This window comes from Camarhynchus parvulus, chromosome 2, assembly GCF_901933205.1.
Source record: "Camarhynchus parvulus chromosome 2, STF_HiC, whole genome shotgun sequence".
NCBI lineage: Eukaryota > Metazoa > Chordata > Aves > Passeriformes > Thraupidae > Camarhynchus > Camarhynchus parvulus.
In genome coordinates this window covers 45,852,207-45,866,183 of record NC_044572.1, presented here as the reverse complement: position 1 = coordinate 45,866,183, position 13,977 = coordinate 45,852,207, and the positions used below count along the sequence as shown (strand labels likewise).

General features: G+C 36.2%; 1 protein-coding gene across 1 annotated transcript in view; it reads right to left on the bottom strand.

Moving 5' to 3' along the window:
* LARS2 (leucyl-tRNA synthetase 2, mitochondrial) overlaps nt 1-13,977 on the bottom strand; it is an 82,819-nt gene that overhangs the window by 42,683 nt on the left and 26,159 nt on the right. The window contains exons 7-8 of the mRNA XM_030943528.1: nt 11,896-12,039; nt 275-382 (exon numbers count right to left, since the gene is read on the bottom strand). Of these exons, the coding sequence (XP_030799388.1) occupies nt 275-382; nt 11,896-12,039 (252 nt within the window). The remainder of the gene's footprint in view (nt 1-274; nt 383-11,895; nt 12,040-13,977) is intronic.

Sequence of the window (13,977 nt, the reverse complement as noted above, 5' to 3'; positions counted from 1 at the left end):
CTTATTAGCTGGCACGTATTTTGGCATAAATATACAGAGCCAGTTTGCATCCACTTGAACACACAAACCCTTTTCTAAGGAGGATAGCAGGGAGCATCTCTCCAACCCTCAAGTGCTGTTCTCCAGGAATCTGAGCTGGTCTGTGCATGAATACAATAATCATCTTTTTTAGGAGGTTTCAAGCTTTTAAGATCTGGGAATCCATTCCTATCATACATTTCAGGGGCTGCAGTTAGCTCAACCAAGAGAGCAGCAAGTGAAATTTCTGACTTACCTTTAGCAAGAAGTCAAGAGAGCACCCAATGCAGTCGCCTATCCAATTTGCTTGCATTTCTTTAATACCATACCACTCAGGGAGATTGGATAAAGCATCAAACATGGCCTTAAGCAACAAAAGAAAGAATGAGGACATTCAACTTTTGTAAGCATATGAATTAATACAATGGGTTTAATTATAACTAACAGCAAAATGGCAAGGTGCGGGTAAAAACATTGGAAGAGGTGGTTTTATATTGCTGCTACCTCAAATTAATCTCTCTCAGAACAGAACTAACACGGTACAAGCCAGAGGGATGTCACTGCCAACAGAGACCCTCTTGTTATTAAAAGTGGCCTTTCTTTTGAATGGATTAGACCTGAAAATACAGGAATGAAAAACTTAGATGAAAACAAACACAGAAAACATTCCCAGTGGTTGTAACTTCTGGGAAATGTAGGTGATCTACTGAGCTGAACAAGACTTAACAGATGTGCTTGCAGATATGAAGCCTACATTTGTATTAGTTGTTTTAGACAATAGCCTAGAGATGGCAGTCAGACAAAAGGTGTTAACGTGTCCTAAAATTTTCAAGCTCTGGCTTAAAATAGCATAATAGTTTCTAGCTATCTAATTTTTCATATTTTGTATTGATATTTTACCAAGCACAACAGGCTGCAAAATTGATTGGGATCTTTAGGTTGTATCATCCTGCAAAAGCAACACATATCATAATAACAAAGGCTTGTATTAAAAAAAAAATAAATTCTTATGAACAACCAGCAATGAAGCTGGGTCTAGAGGGGTCAAGGGTCTAGATGAAGTCTTATGAGGAGTGGCTGATGCACCTAGAGATGTTTAGCCTGAATAAAAGGAGGCTCAGGGAGGACCTTATCATTCCACAACTGCCCAAAAGGAGGCTGTCGTGAAGTGGGAGTCAGTCTCTTCCCTCAGGGAACAAATGACGGGACCAGAGGAAATGGTCTCAAGTTGCACCAGGGGAGAATACTAGAAAATAATTCACCATGGAAAGGGCTGTCAAACACTGGAACAGACTGTCCAGGGAAGTGCTTGAGTCATTGTCTCTGGAGGTATTTAGAAGACCCACAGACGTGGAACATGCTTAGAGACAGGGTTTACTGATGGACTTGGCAGTGCTGGCTTAATGGCTGCACTTGAGGATCTCAAGGGGTTTTTCCAACCTAAATCATTCTATACTATGCAGCAATGAAGAAATTCAGTGTTGCCTCCTTTACTAGCCATAATGTCCAACATCCAACTTGTAACTTCTATGTATATTTGCACTCAACAAGAGATAAATCTATATATTTATGTGCTTTGAGATGTGTGGAATGGGAGCACAAAAGTCTATTCCAAGTCAACTAGTATTTGTCTAAAAAATTTGAACAGCATGATTTTAATAAATGGCATCTATAACAATGTAAAGAAGACAGACAGATAACTTAAAGTTCATCTCATTTTTCACTTCGTAACACTTCACATTTTTGTTATGAATACTGTGACTGTCCAAAATCTCTACTTTGGCAGTACAGCCAGAGGCATGAGTCATTTGGACAGATGGTGAATATGCTGAACAATTACAGTTAAAATCTAAGAATAAGGCAACATGTTGAATAATTTCTCCTTCAGCTGTGACTCTCAACATCAAATGTGCAAGCTCTTTATTATCTCAGTAATTACTAACAACCTGCAAGGATGGACAGTAGCTACTATGTGCTGTTCAAACCAAGCAGTAGGTAGGTGGATAATTAGTGAATGCACACTTAATTCTTCTCCAAGAATACATTTCAAGTTCTGTTTTAATGACAACCTTAACTAATTTCAAAGCAAGATGCAGAAAAGTTACTGTAAGAATTACTTTTTTAGTTACTGCTCTATTGTATCTTTGTCATTCAAAATATAACAAAAGCCATGTCCTTTGCAAACCATAATATTACACCACCACTTGGGATTTTATTGCTTTCTACAACTTTAAGAATCAAACCAATTTTTGATGATTCATAAATAAAAGAATGCTAGACTTTTGGATAGGTTTTTATTACACTATATCTTTAATCAGTTTTAACAATTGCAAGCATGCTATATCACAGAGAATTCAAAGTTTGGAGTTTTTCATTAATTGCACCATTCCAGAAACAACTAAGCTTTATCTACCATGATCAATCTATGTACTTATGTAATTATAAAAGAAAAATAAATAATTGGAGATATATATATATATCTCTATACTATGCATGTATATCTCTATACATACACACAATATCTAGATACATTCTTTGTAAGAACTTTATGCATTTTAGAAAGAATGAAATTGTGTCAGTACACGCAGAACTGGCTGTTCACATTAGATATCCATTCTAATCTACATCACATTTTGCTGCCAGAAGCAGCTAATTGTGCATGTGTTCTACTGAAACTGTACAGTCTGTAACTGCTTGCCAGCAAAGCTTCCTAGATGTTTGTTCGCTGCAGTATTCATACACCAAGATTGCCAATACCAGTGTCATAATGATTTTACTGTAATTCATTGGCCTTATTAGAAGCTACAGTATGACTTCACCCAGTTCTTCTACTGATAATGCAATTACTTCATGCAACTAAATACAGGAAGAGCCAACTTTACTTCATGAGAATGAAGATAACTAAGCTTACTCTGCATGATGATGAAGCCTAGCAGGGTTTGCAAACATAAACTCTTATAACTTAATTTATACATAAACAGTTTAGTGTGATAGGAAACAAAAAACCCAAGCAAACAAAAAAACTTCAAAAATGTTCAAAATGGAATTATGATTCCCAGTTCTTTGTACTCAACAAACTCCTTAGGCTTCTTGTCAAGGCTATGAACTGCAGGTGAAGCAGAAAATGAACATGCAAACCATAAACTTACCTGCTGTTACAAAGGCAAATAATACACAATATGCACACTGTTAGCATGTTAGTAAGTGTTTCTGAATGGTAACTTATCTAGGGTACTCACTAGCAGGAAAGCAGAGATGCATCAATTCTTACGCACATGAATGCACTTGTACCTTCAAAATTCATATGTGCAAACTAGGACCCTTTAAAAGATAGCTTAAGGAAAACCCTTTAAAAAAGCTTTTCATTTTCAAATCCAATTGCACTACACCCTAGAAAATACATGCCCACAAATATATGCTAAAACTATTATTTATATAAAAAGAATTACATGTATACTATTTGGGTATACAAAACTCTTAACCAATGCTAGCATAGAAATTCCTGAATATTTTAAGTTACTATTTGGGAAGTTAAATATTAACTCCCATGAATTTTGCTTCCAGGCTATTTTTAAAAAATCACTGCCATGTTCAGTACAACATTTTCTCACTCATTAGAGTAGTCCCATGAATTCTGCTCCAAATTTTAATTTGCAAATTGCCAACCCTGGCAGTATTTAAGGCCAGGTTGGATGGGGCCTTGAGCAACCTGGTCTAGTAGGAGGTGTCCCTGCCCATGGCAAAGGGAATTGGGACTAGACGATCTTTAAGGTTCATTCCAACACCTTAACATTCTATGATTCTGTAATTACTGATAATTTCCATTAAAACAAAACAAACTGATCCTTAAAAATGTGTATATAACTTGTTATTTCTGCCACAAATTTGTTAACTTGATTTGCTAACACAGAGAAGACAAACAGCAAGAAGACTCCCAGCACATAGGCAAATAAACAAGAGTAAAACCATGTTGGAGTCAGCAGGGGACAAAGAACAAGAGCAGCATTTCAGTCCAGTAAGCAGAGAGTGTTAAGATTACCAAATAAACTCAATTTTCGAATTTCTGATGATAACTTAATAGTGAAAAATTTGGAAACCTTACGTAGCAGAGTATTTCTGCTTTCATTTCTAATTACTCAGAAAGAGACAAATAAACTTCAAATGCAAACGTCTAATTACAGGAGAAATGACTCCCATCTTAATTAAACATAAGTCAAGGAATAGCATAAATACATTTTGGCAGTCTTTCAGATCTAAAGATAGACAGACTCAGGAAAAGCTAAAGAAATCAAAGTTGTGTTCAGGGATGAGAATGATTTAAAGGCTCTTACACCTGAAGAAGTTGGAGATTGATGATAAACCAATGTTTCACGGACTTCTTCAGCCAGAAGATGAAAGTCAACTACCTCAGATGATCAGAGAGTAACTAAATCAAGATGAATTTGCTGAAAATTCATCAAAGACACAATGATGACCAAGCCTAAAACTAGAAGTAACACATTGTATGTGAAAAACTGGTCTCACATTTCTAGCTGTTTAGTCTGCTGAGGATTATGACAGAAACAGAACCTCAATTAGGCAATTTTCAGGCAAAAAAGATCCAGAAAATCCAAGAACATAAGTGCTTTACAATTTCCCAAGAGCATCTCAACTCTGAAAGTCCTCTTGCTTTAGTTCAAAGAAAGATTCTGCAGAACCCCTAAAAAATTCAGTCTTTGACTTCATGAACAAAAAGTTTTAGTAGATCAATACCTGCTACTAATTTCATATTTAGTGAGAGTAATTTAACTCCTCTATGATAATACATGAAATAAAGTGGAAAATCTAAATATAAGCTATATAATCAAATGCATACTCTTTTTTTTAATGAAGACACTTCAATGAAGTTTGACAGATCTGCAAGGTAACAAGAAGATCAGAATAAAAACTTCAGCAAAAGGTTGCATTTCAGAAGAATTCAATTAGCAAAATAAAATTCCATTCTACTAAATTACAATAAAATTTAAAAGCTTTGCTTCTGAGGAAGAGTCAAATAAATATCCAAGCTCTGTTTGGACTAAAATTAAATTCTTCACTTCATTTGATCAAACTCCCAAAAGAGCAACCAAATGCAAACTAAAGATTACACAAAATAATTTAATACAACTTAATATATTAACATATATTAAAGTACAAGAAATTAAAGCTAGGCTACCCACTGTTTTATTTTGCTCTCTACTGCACTGTTCCAACTGTGATTATATGCTACAGCTTCTGCTGGCATTTAATATCTTCTTGTTTTACTATTTCTTCTTCTCCTTCAGTAGTTTCTGTCTGTACTATTGTAGGTCACTCTTGACTTTTATTTCCCATGTGTGAAGAATACTGAAAACATACATTAAAGAGGAGCAATAACACAGACACTGCATATACTGAAAATTCTTTCTCATAAATGTCTGAACTGTCAGCAGTTTTCCCATTTCCTTACCTACCACTTATGGGCAACAAACACCTCTGGTGTGATTACACAGAGCTGAGGCAAAGAAATGTTTCCTTAAAAGCAAAACGTAAATCCAGAATTATCCTCCAGATTTGCTCTTCAGAGCTGTTCCTTGCTTAAATTTCCAAAGAGAAGATACTCCCTTTCTGAAATAATGAAGAATATATTTGTGATGAGTAACCGAATCCATAAATAGAACAGCTCTTCAAAACATTTGTTATCATTTTTAACAGTATTAAGTATTCACTGTTTTGATTAACCTTATACCAACAGGAACTTAAATGTACATCGCTGTACCATCAAATGAGATGCTGTGTTTAAAACAAGGTGAAAAGAGCAGCCTGGTCTGGATATCCACAAATAACTTTCTGTCTTGCCAAACTGACAAAACAGGGGCCATTTCTTAGGAATGAAGTGCTCAGCAAGCTGAGGGAGCACTGCTCTTGGTCCCTGTCCAGGAGACAGCTCTCAGCCTGGCTCAAGAAGAAGAGTTTCAAATTGAGCTTTATCAGGCCTGCTCTGTTGGGAGAAGACAACTATGAGCTAGACTCCAAGTGTGGGAATCAAAACAAATCACACATAAAGAATGAAAAAGAGCCAGCATTTCAGCTCTCAGTGGTGAGGCATTACCTCCTGCTATGAAATCCCAAGTGCTACCAAGACTCCTGACATCCTGAAATTCAGTACTTCAATTATCATTAAATTTCATTACTATTCTGCTTAAGATCTCAGAAATAAAATACAAAATAAAAAAATCAAGAAAAACACAATTACATGAAGTAATTCCAAATCTATTAATATGAGACAAAAAAGGCTGTAAGATGCAGTGCAAAGCCAGAGAAAACCTGGAGGAGAGCTGTAGTTAATTTGCTGTTTTCCCTCCACAGAGTCAGCACCATGCCCAACATTGTGTTCCTGAAACCCACAGAAAATGAGAAGGGTTTATCTCTAAATGTCTTTACAAAAAAAACTTAACTAAGAAAAGGTGCTACTTATCTGTATGGCAACTGTAAATTACATCAGTAGAATTTTGTTGGTTATGTTCCCCATTATTTGGACTAAACAGACTGCCCTACTGCTGTGCAAAAAGGGGAGATGATTTAAGGCAAAACTTGAAGTTTTAAAGTTGCTCCTGTTTAATTTTATTCAAGAAAAGATTATTTTCCAGCTATTTGAATGATTTTTTGTACAGTACAATATGGAAAAGAATTGTATAAATTTAATTTACGAAGAACAGCATCTATAAAAAGACTATCCTTGCCAATTCTGTTTTGAGGACTCAGCTGACCACGTAAAAAACCTCCATAAAAGCAATTTACAGGTACACAGAGAAAATACTAACATTTACAGACAGATTTTTCCAATGAATTTGCCTACCAATTCAGCAGGGTAACCATAGCAACTAAATGTTTTAGCTTAAACATCTTAAATGCACAGACAACAATTTGAATAATAATGCCATCAGTTAAAGCACTATACTTTTATCAAAGAAATGCGTCAAAAGAAAAATAACAATTAAAATGTTCTCCAAAAATAAAAAAAAGCTGCTAGATCATTTCACATGTACTTTACAGTTTAAAAAACACGTCACTATTACTTTATTACCTTTCATAAGCAAAATGCTTTCTGCTAAGCATTAAAAGCATGGTCAATATTTTTGCCCTTTGAACAAAACTCATTACCAGTGGTAAATTGCCATTTATTTTTTTGCAAGAAAGGAATATGACCTGGTGGAGTAACTACAAAAAAAATCAAAGCAAGTCCACAGGAGATGATTCTTCTGGACACAACAGAAATGTTAAAAACAGTGCATGTAGGAATGAAGCACTGATTCCTGTAATACCCAGCTTCACAGACCACTACTAATAATGTAACTCCTGGCTGCCATTTGACCAGTAATGGTAGGCACTGCAGATGAAGATTACTCTGATTAGTTTTTTTTTCCATTAAGGTTGTGAGAGACCAAGGAAAACATAAAATGATAAATGGGCAAAAGAGAGGAATACAGATGACTAGAATAGATCATCAGTATACACTATAAATAGGCTGAAAGCTACAACAAAATAATTTGTGGATGCTACAAGCAGAAAATAGGTTGTATCCATACATATTGAGCCATTATTGCTAGCTGGTAATTTGCATGAAGAATTAAGGGCTAGAAGATGAATTAAATGTATTTCAAATGGAACTTTTTCTATGAAACAAGGTTATGGAAAGACTTACAGTGCCTACATTACTGGTCAAATTTTCCTCTAAGCCACACAGGAATGGAGCAAGTTAATAGAAATAAAGCTTTTTTTTCCCCAAATACTTTCCCACTATGTCAATTTATAGAAAACTCAGGTATAACTTTGGGGAAGGAATAGGAAACAGATTTGCAGAGAGCCATTTTTCAGAAAAAAGGCAAGGAAGGTGATACTTCTGACACTTGACCTTGAATTCCTGTAAACTTTTCAGAAGAAATATTAGTCACCATTGAAGGCACAAGAAAAAGGTGGCCAGAATCAAATGGCTTTCCCTGTGATACTCTAAAAGCAGATAAAGGCCTGACTGTACAAAGGCGAGTGAGACACTCATAGAATTCTAACCCTCCAAGTCTGAAAGTAGCCCAAGTCAGAAAAAAACACAAGTCTTCCCCAAAAGGTGCAAGGATTAAGTTACTCTTAGTGCCTTCCAATTTCTAGATTTCAAAATAAGGAGTGGAACTTCAGTGGATAGCAGAAACCTAGTCACACAGCTCATTGACAGCCTGGTCCATTTAGCTCTCTACCTTTTTCCAAACCCAGGAAAAACATCTTGCACAAAGACGGATTAAATCTGCTCTGTGCCTATGAACTTGTCCAAGCTGTGAGGAAATAAAGGGCCATGTGTGCTGGGATACAAATTCTGGCAGTACAACCCAAAGACCTAAATGCTGCTCTATACTGACAGAAAACACAGATCTTCATATCACAATGATTGTGACCACACTAACCTGACATATTCTTGTTTTAACCTTCTGGACACATTTAAAAAAAACCTGAATTGTACAAAAGATATTCAACAGACAACTGACTCAGAAATGTGGAATAAAGGACTCAGGATCAGACAAGTTCTGGAAGAGCAGGTTTCTATTTCTGCTAGTGTCTAATGCAAAACAAGTTGACCATGGATTTGAAATTCCCCATTTTATAATGCCCCCTCAGATTTGCCATCTACACGAGTCTGGCATATGAATTATCAAGCAACTCACAAAAAAGGGAAGTGAGATCCATAAAGAACCAAACTGCTGTACTAATCTATCATTAGAGGCACAAATATCTGAAGTCTCTGAACTGAAAAGAATTTCAGGAAAACAAAGTTGTGCTGGTAGTGTTTCTGGTCTGTTATTTAAGTCAGGAAAATCTCTTAATGGAAATAAGTGTGTTCAAAATCAGGAGACATGAAATAATCCCCCTTGCCAAAGTGAAGGTATCATCACCACCAATGTTATCATCCTCAAATCGTATCAGCAATTAAAGATCTTTAGCTTCTTAAAGAGACGTCTTTATCCTCCACACCTATAAGGACTAGCTCCATGAAATCTGTACCCTCCACTCCAAGAGGAAAGGCTCTGCAAATGATGAAGGTGAATGAAGGTGTCCCTCTCAATAAAACCTATTTTCCTGGCAAGAGCTTTTGAAAAGAGGTAGGGAAGAAGGTTTGAGGAATAGGCTAAGAAGAGGCTACTGTATAGGCTATAGGCTAAAAATAGGCTACTCTAACCAGGATGTTCAACAATGCAGGACAATATGGATTCAGGTGAACTGTCAAAAGCCTGAATCCAAAGAAAAAGGAGACAAAAGAAACAGACTTAGGAGGAAGGATTCATGGCTTTTACCACTCCTGGAGAAGTACTGGCACAACTACCATAAGGAATGAAGAAATGTGTGCAAGGATGTTTTGAGGATAACTAGTCAAATTATTCAGAAAGAGAAGCCAAAGTTGTAGCATTTCAGATCTGTAATTTGGCTCCTGTCAAAATGCTAATGCGAAGCTTCCTGATTATTATGTCAGTGTGTGCACAGATTTTCTAAGAGACTGAAATACTTGGCCACTATTAGCTCAGATCCAGCCTCCCTCCAGTGGACTGTCTTCAACTGTGGCTTGCAGTTCATGGGCTGCTCAGAGTTGTATGGTCAAAACAGTCTTCTTCAGAAAATAAACCACAACAAAAAAAGGAACTTTATTTGTCCTAATCTTCCAAGCATGACATCCATCGACTATCAGATATTGGACTTCATAGAGCAGAGCCTGGTAATCTGCTATTCTTACTTCAAGGTGTGGGGGTGGGGGGGGAGGGAAGTAATTTTTCCCCCTCTACAACCAAATGTTTAAAAGCCTCGCCAAAAGAAGCAGAGTGAGACTGTTTAAAAAGAAGCACAGCAACAAAAATAGGAGTGAGTGGAGGGGTGAGTAAAAAGGAAAATCCAAACCACCTGCTGATTCTTGGTAGCATCTGTCGCTGTACAAGAAGTGGGAGAACATGAAGGTAATGCTTGCCAAAGCACTTCAGCTGGAAGCAGTATGGCATTATTCACTGATCTGGTATCTGTATCAGCTAGCACAGACCCTATGAATATCAATCACAAACAGAACAAAATTTTGGGAAACCTTCACAGAAATCTGTAGAGTACTCAACTGTCCTTTGCAGCAATGTTTTGAGGTTTTGTAGGAGTTGATACAAATGGTCGTCTTGAAATAAAAAGCAGAAACAGCTCTTATTCATGTCACTAGGATGTTCAAGAACAAAAGGTCACCTGCACATTTGCCCCTCATGTAGGTAGGGAATATGGCAGCATCCTGAGGTGACATCTTTGGGGGGAAGATGAGGAGGTGTTGTGGAGGCAAAAGTTCCTTCTTATCGTAAGATAAGCCCTCTTACTGGGGTATGACATGACGGAGACGTGATCTGCCCAAGAGATTGCGCATTTCCTGTAACAGCATTTCTCAGGTAAGAGACTAAATACAAAAGATAAATCCTTCCTAGCAGAGGGTGGATATTGAGCAAGAGGTAATAATCCCATAAACCAAGGGTGTTTTCAAGGTTACTGAAAAGCTCCTCAGTCACGTCTTTTGGTCTCGATGAGTAAAAATTTATGGCTGATTCACCCTTTTTAAAGGGATATAAGTGATTGGGTACCAGCATGGATACAGTCCAGAAATACCAGTCATTGCTTCCTACTACCTGTACAGAGACAATAGACAAAAGAAATAACAGTAGAGACAGAAACTCTAATGGAGCTCCAGCCTCAAACAGGGGGAATCAGTGAGTTGGGGTAGACCCTAAAATATCACAATGGTCATAATGAAATCTGGTGACAAAGGAACTGGGGAAAAAAAGCTCAGAACATTGTGTTTATTTTGTGATGCTGCAGACATGCTCCATTTTTCCTTCAGCTATTGCAAATGTTCCCTCCTTACTGCCAGAACAGGCAGCACAATCAAAAAACATGTATCTCAAGCACCTCTCTGTGTATGAAGAATCAAAGCATCAGGCAGGATATCTAAAGCCTTTCTCTTTGTTATGAATAGATCTAGAGAGAGACACAGACTTCTCCTTGGATGACAGTGGAAATTTGGCTTCTTGAGTCTGAGACTTGGGAAAAGGATCAAAGACAAATGTTTAATATTTTCCTGGGAGCAACTTTCTCAATCTGTACTTGAAGTCTCAATACACAGAACACTCAGAGGGAATAAAAACTTCACCCAGACACGACAGGAAGTGGATACTTTCATCTCAGAGAGCATAAAAACAAAACTTTTGTTCTGAATTCTGAAGTATGGAATCTACATTATCCCAGCACAACCAAAACTGGAGCTTATAAGAAAAAAAGGATGTCTAAATAACTTGAAAATATTTTTAAAATAACAGATTATCAAATAGAGTAGAGTATGAAGTGAAGTAGAAGGTTGAGATGAATCTTCAATAAAAAGCAGTTAAACATAAAGAACTATGGTGCAGACACAGGTAGAACTGAATGTTAGGTAACAGGCTGTACTCCATTGCTTATAAAATGCCCCCAAGTCAGCAAACAAGTTTTTCACAGCTCTACACTCAAAATATGCAGAAAAGCACTTGATGGGGAATACGGGATGCTAATGTGCAAATGCAGAATTCATTCATTCACCTGCAATTTATGCCTTTTGATTTCTTCAAAACTTAATCTCACACCAGTCACCTACAATTCTCAAAGAGGTGAACGGAAGAACTTCAGGGGTAATAATTTTAATATACACACATACACAGGGATATTATTGTGCAATTACATATTATTCAAACATGTATCTATAAAGGACCACATTCAGCTTAATATTTCTGAGCAAAAAGTCTCCTCTTCAAAGTGCTACCATAATTACCAAAAACTGTATTCTCATACCTTTGCATAAGCAGTTGTCTTGATAAACCACTGTTTGAGGTATTTCTGCTCCACTTTTGCTCCTGAACGCCATGAGCAACCATTGTCATCCACCTGCTCATTAGCTAGAACAGTCTGATCCACTGGATCCCAGTTAACCAAGGCCTAAAAAAAAGTTGCAGGAAGAAAAAACACTTTCAGCAGCTAGTTAAAAACCAGTTTTACTTTACAGATGCCAAATGAATTATCCAGAGATACACCTTGAAAGTTTACCTGAGTTTTCTCTATTTTTAAAACATCCATTTGAATCAGCAACATGGACACAGCTGGAAAAGTTTTGAACATTCATCTTCTCAGAACTCAAAAGACCCAAAAATGCAGTTGGCAAGGTTTGTCTAGACTGATCATGCTAGCAGGATAGGCGGACACCTGACTGCTTGGCTGTAATATATAATAAGTGTTCCAACTTGACTACACTGCAAATAAAATAGTCTGATGCTTATAAGTTCTTCACTACTAATCCAAAAATGTTGAGTCAGACTGAGGGGGATGAGTAGACAAGGATGTCCAACTCAAGAGGACAGAATCACAAGGAAGTATTACAGTAGTCAACTATATTTTAAGTGAAAGAGTTGATATTATCTGTATGTCAACTGCGTGAATTACTTTTGGAATTCTTTCCTTACCAATACAAATGCATTAAGTGAAAATCTGTAAAGTGAAATCAATGTTGGTGTTCAACTCCACAAGCCTTGTATTTTGAGCTTTTGAGTCAACTGAAATACAAGACATATACAGGGAAAGGAGCAAAAATCAAACTCACCCTCCCCTAGTGTTGAACAATTTAACTGGTCACTTATCGAAAAGGATCTAAGATCGCAAAAGAATCCTATCCAAAAGTGGCACAAAATGCTATACATTGACTTGCAAAAATGAACAGAAAGAAAAGAAATATAATCAGAGCAATAAAGTAATCCATTATATTGAATGTTATTTAGTATTTAAGCTAAATCAGTCTGACTGAAAAACAGCAGCTACAGTTCCATAGAGATCTAATACATTAAACATCTAAAAAAAATTTTAATTACTTATTTGGATATGGGGAGGACTTGTATCTCAATCAAAAATTAGTAACTGCATTCACATTGTACTTTATATTTTATCTATCACTGATCACCTTCCTACCAGTTTCCAAACACCCAATATTGCTTCATTTTAAATATGCTACATATTCTTACAAAGTAAATATCACAACCACTTTACAAGAAAGACACAGGGATCCTCTTGCTTAGAAATACTGCTAACAACTGTGTGAGCACAAAGTCTGGCTATACTGATGTATAAAAAATTTATTCTCATTACATGAATGAATGTTATTCATTGATAAATTGAAACTTGCCTTCAAATGAAGCTTCTGTGAATTCAGACTTGAATTTAAACTTTTAACTTTTTGCCTACCTTTTATCTGTTACCAACTAATAATACCACACCAGATTTTATAAAAGGCTTATGAAAATTCATTGTGAAATTAAAAGAAATCAATATATTCCACTATTACAAATGTATTTTCCAGAATTCCAGAAAATACAGCTTCTTCAGTAATAAGACATTATGAATATGGCTCTAAAGTAATGATATTTTAATTTATAAAGTTCCAAAAAAATGCCACACAAAGTTACACCTAAAGAGAGATAATTCAGACAATATTGAGAAGTAATAAAATTCCAGTTGCATGAAGCGGCATTAGCATAAGCTTGTATTAAACTGGCTGTGACTCTAAGTTGAGAAAAAATACCATTTCTATTTTGATGATAACATACCAAATATATGGTGAAAATTCTGGAAGATAACTGAAATGATTACATAACTATTTAGCATAACAAATCCTTCTGTTACAACTCATGAGGCTATATTTAAATAAATCCTGCAAAACACAAAGCAAACGTGCATTTAAGAAATTGTTAGTGGAAAGGTCTTTGTATTTTTTAAGTTATATTCCTTCCATCTCACACAGACTTTTGACAGTATCTAGAACCTGGCTAATAAATGAAATCTTTAGTTCCTGCTTGTACCTCACAAAGACAACTTCTTGACAATGACAGC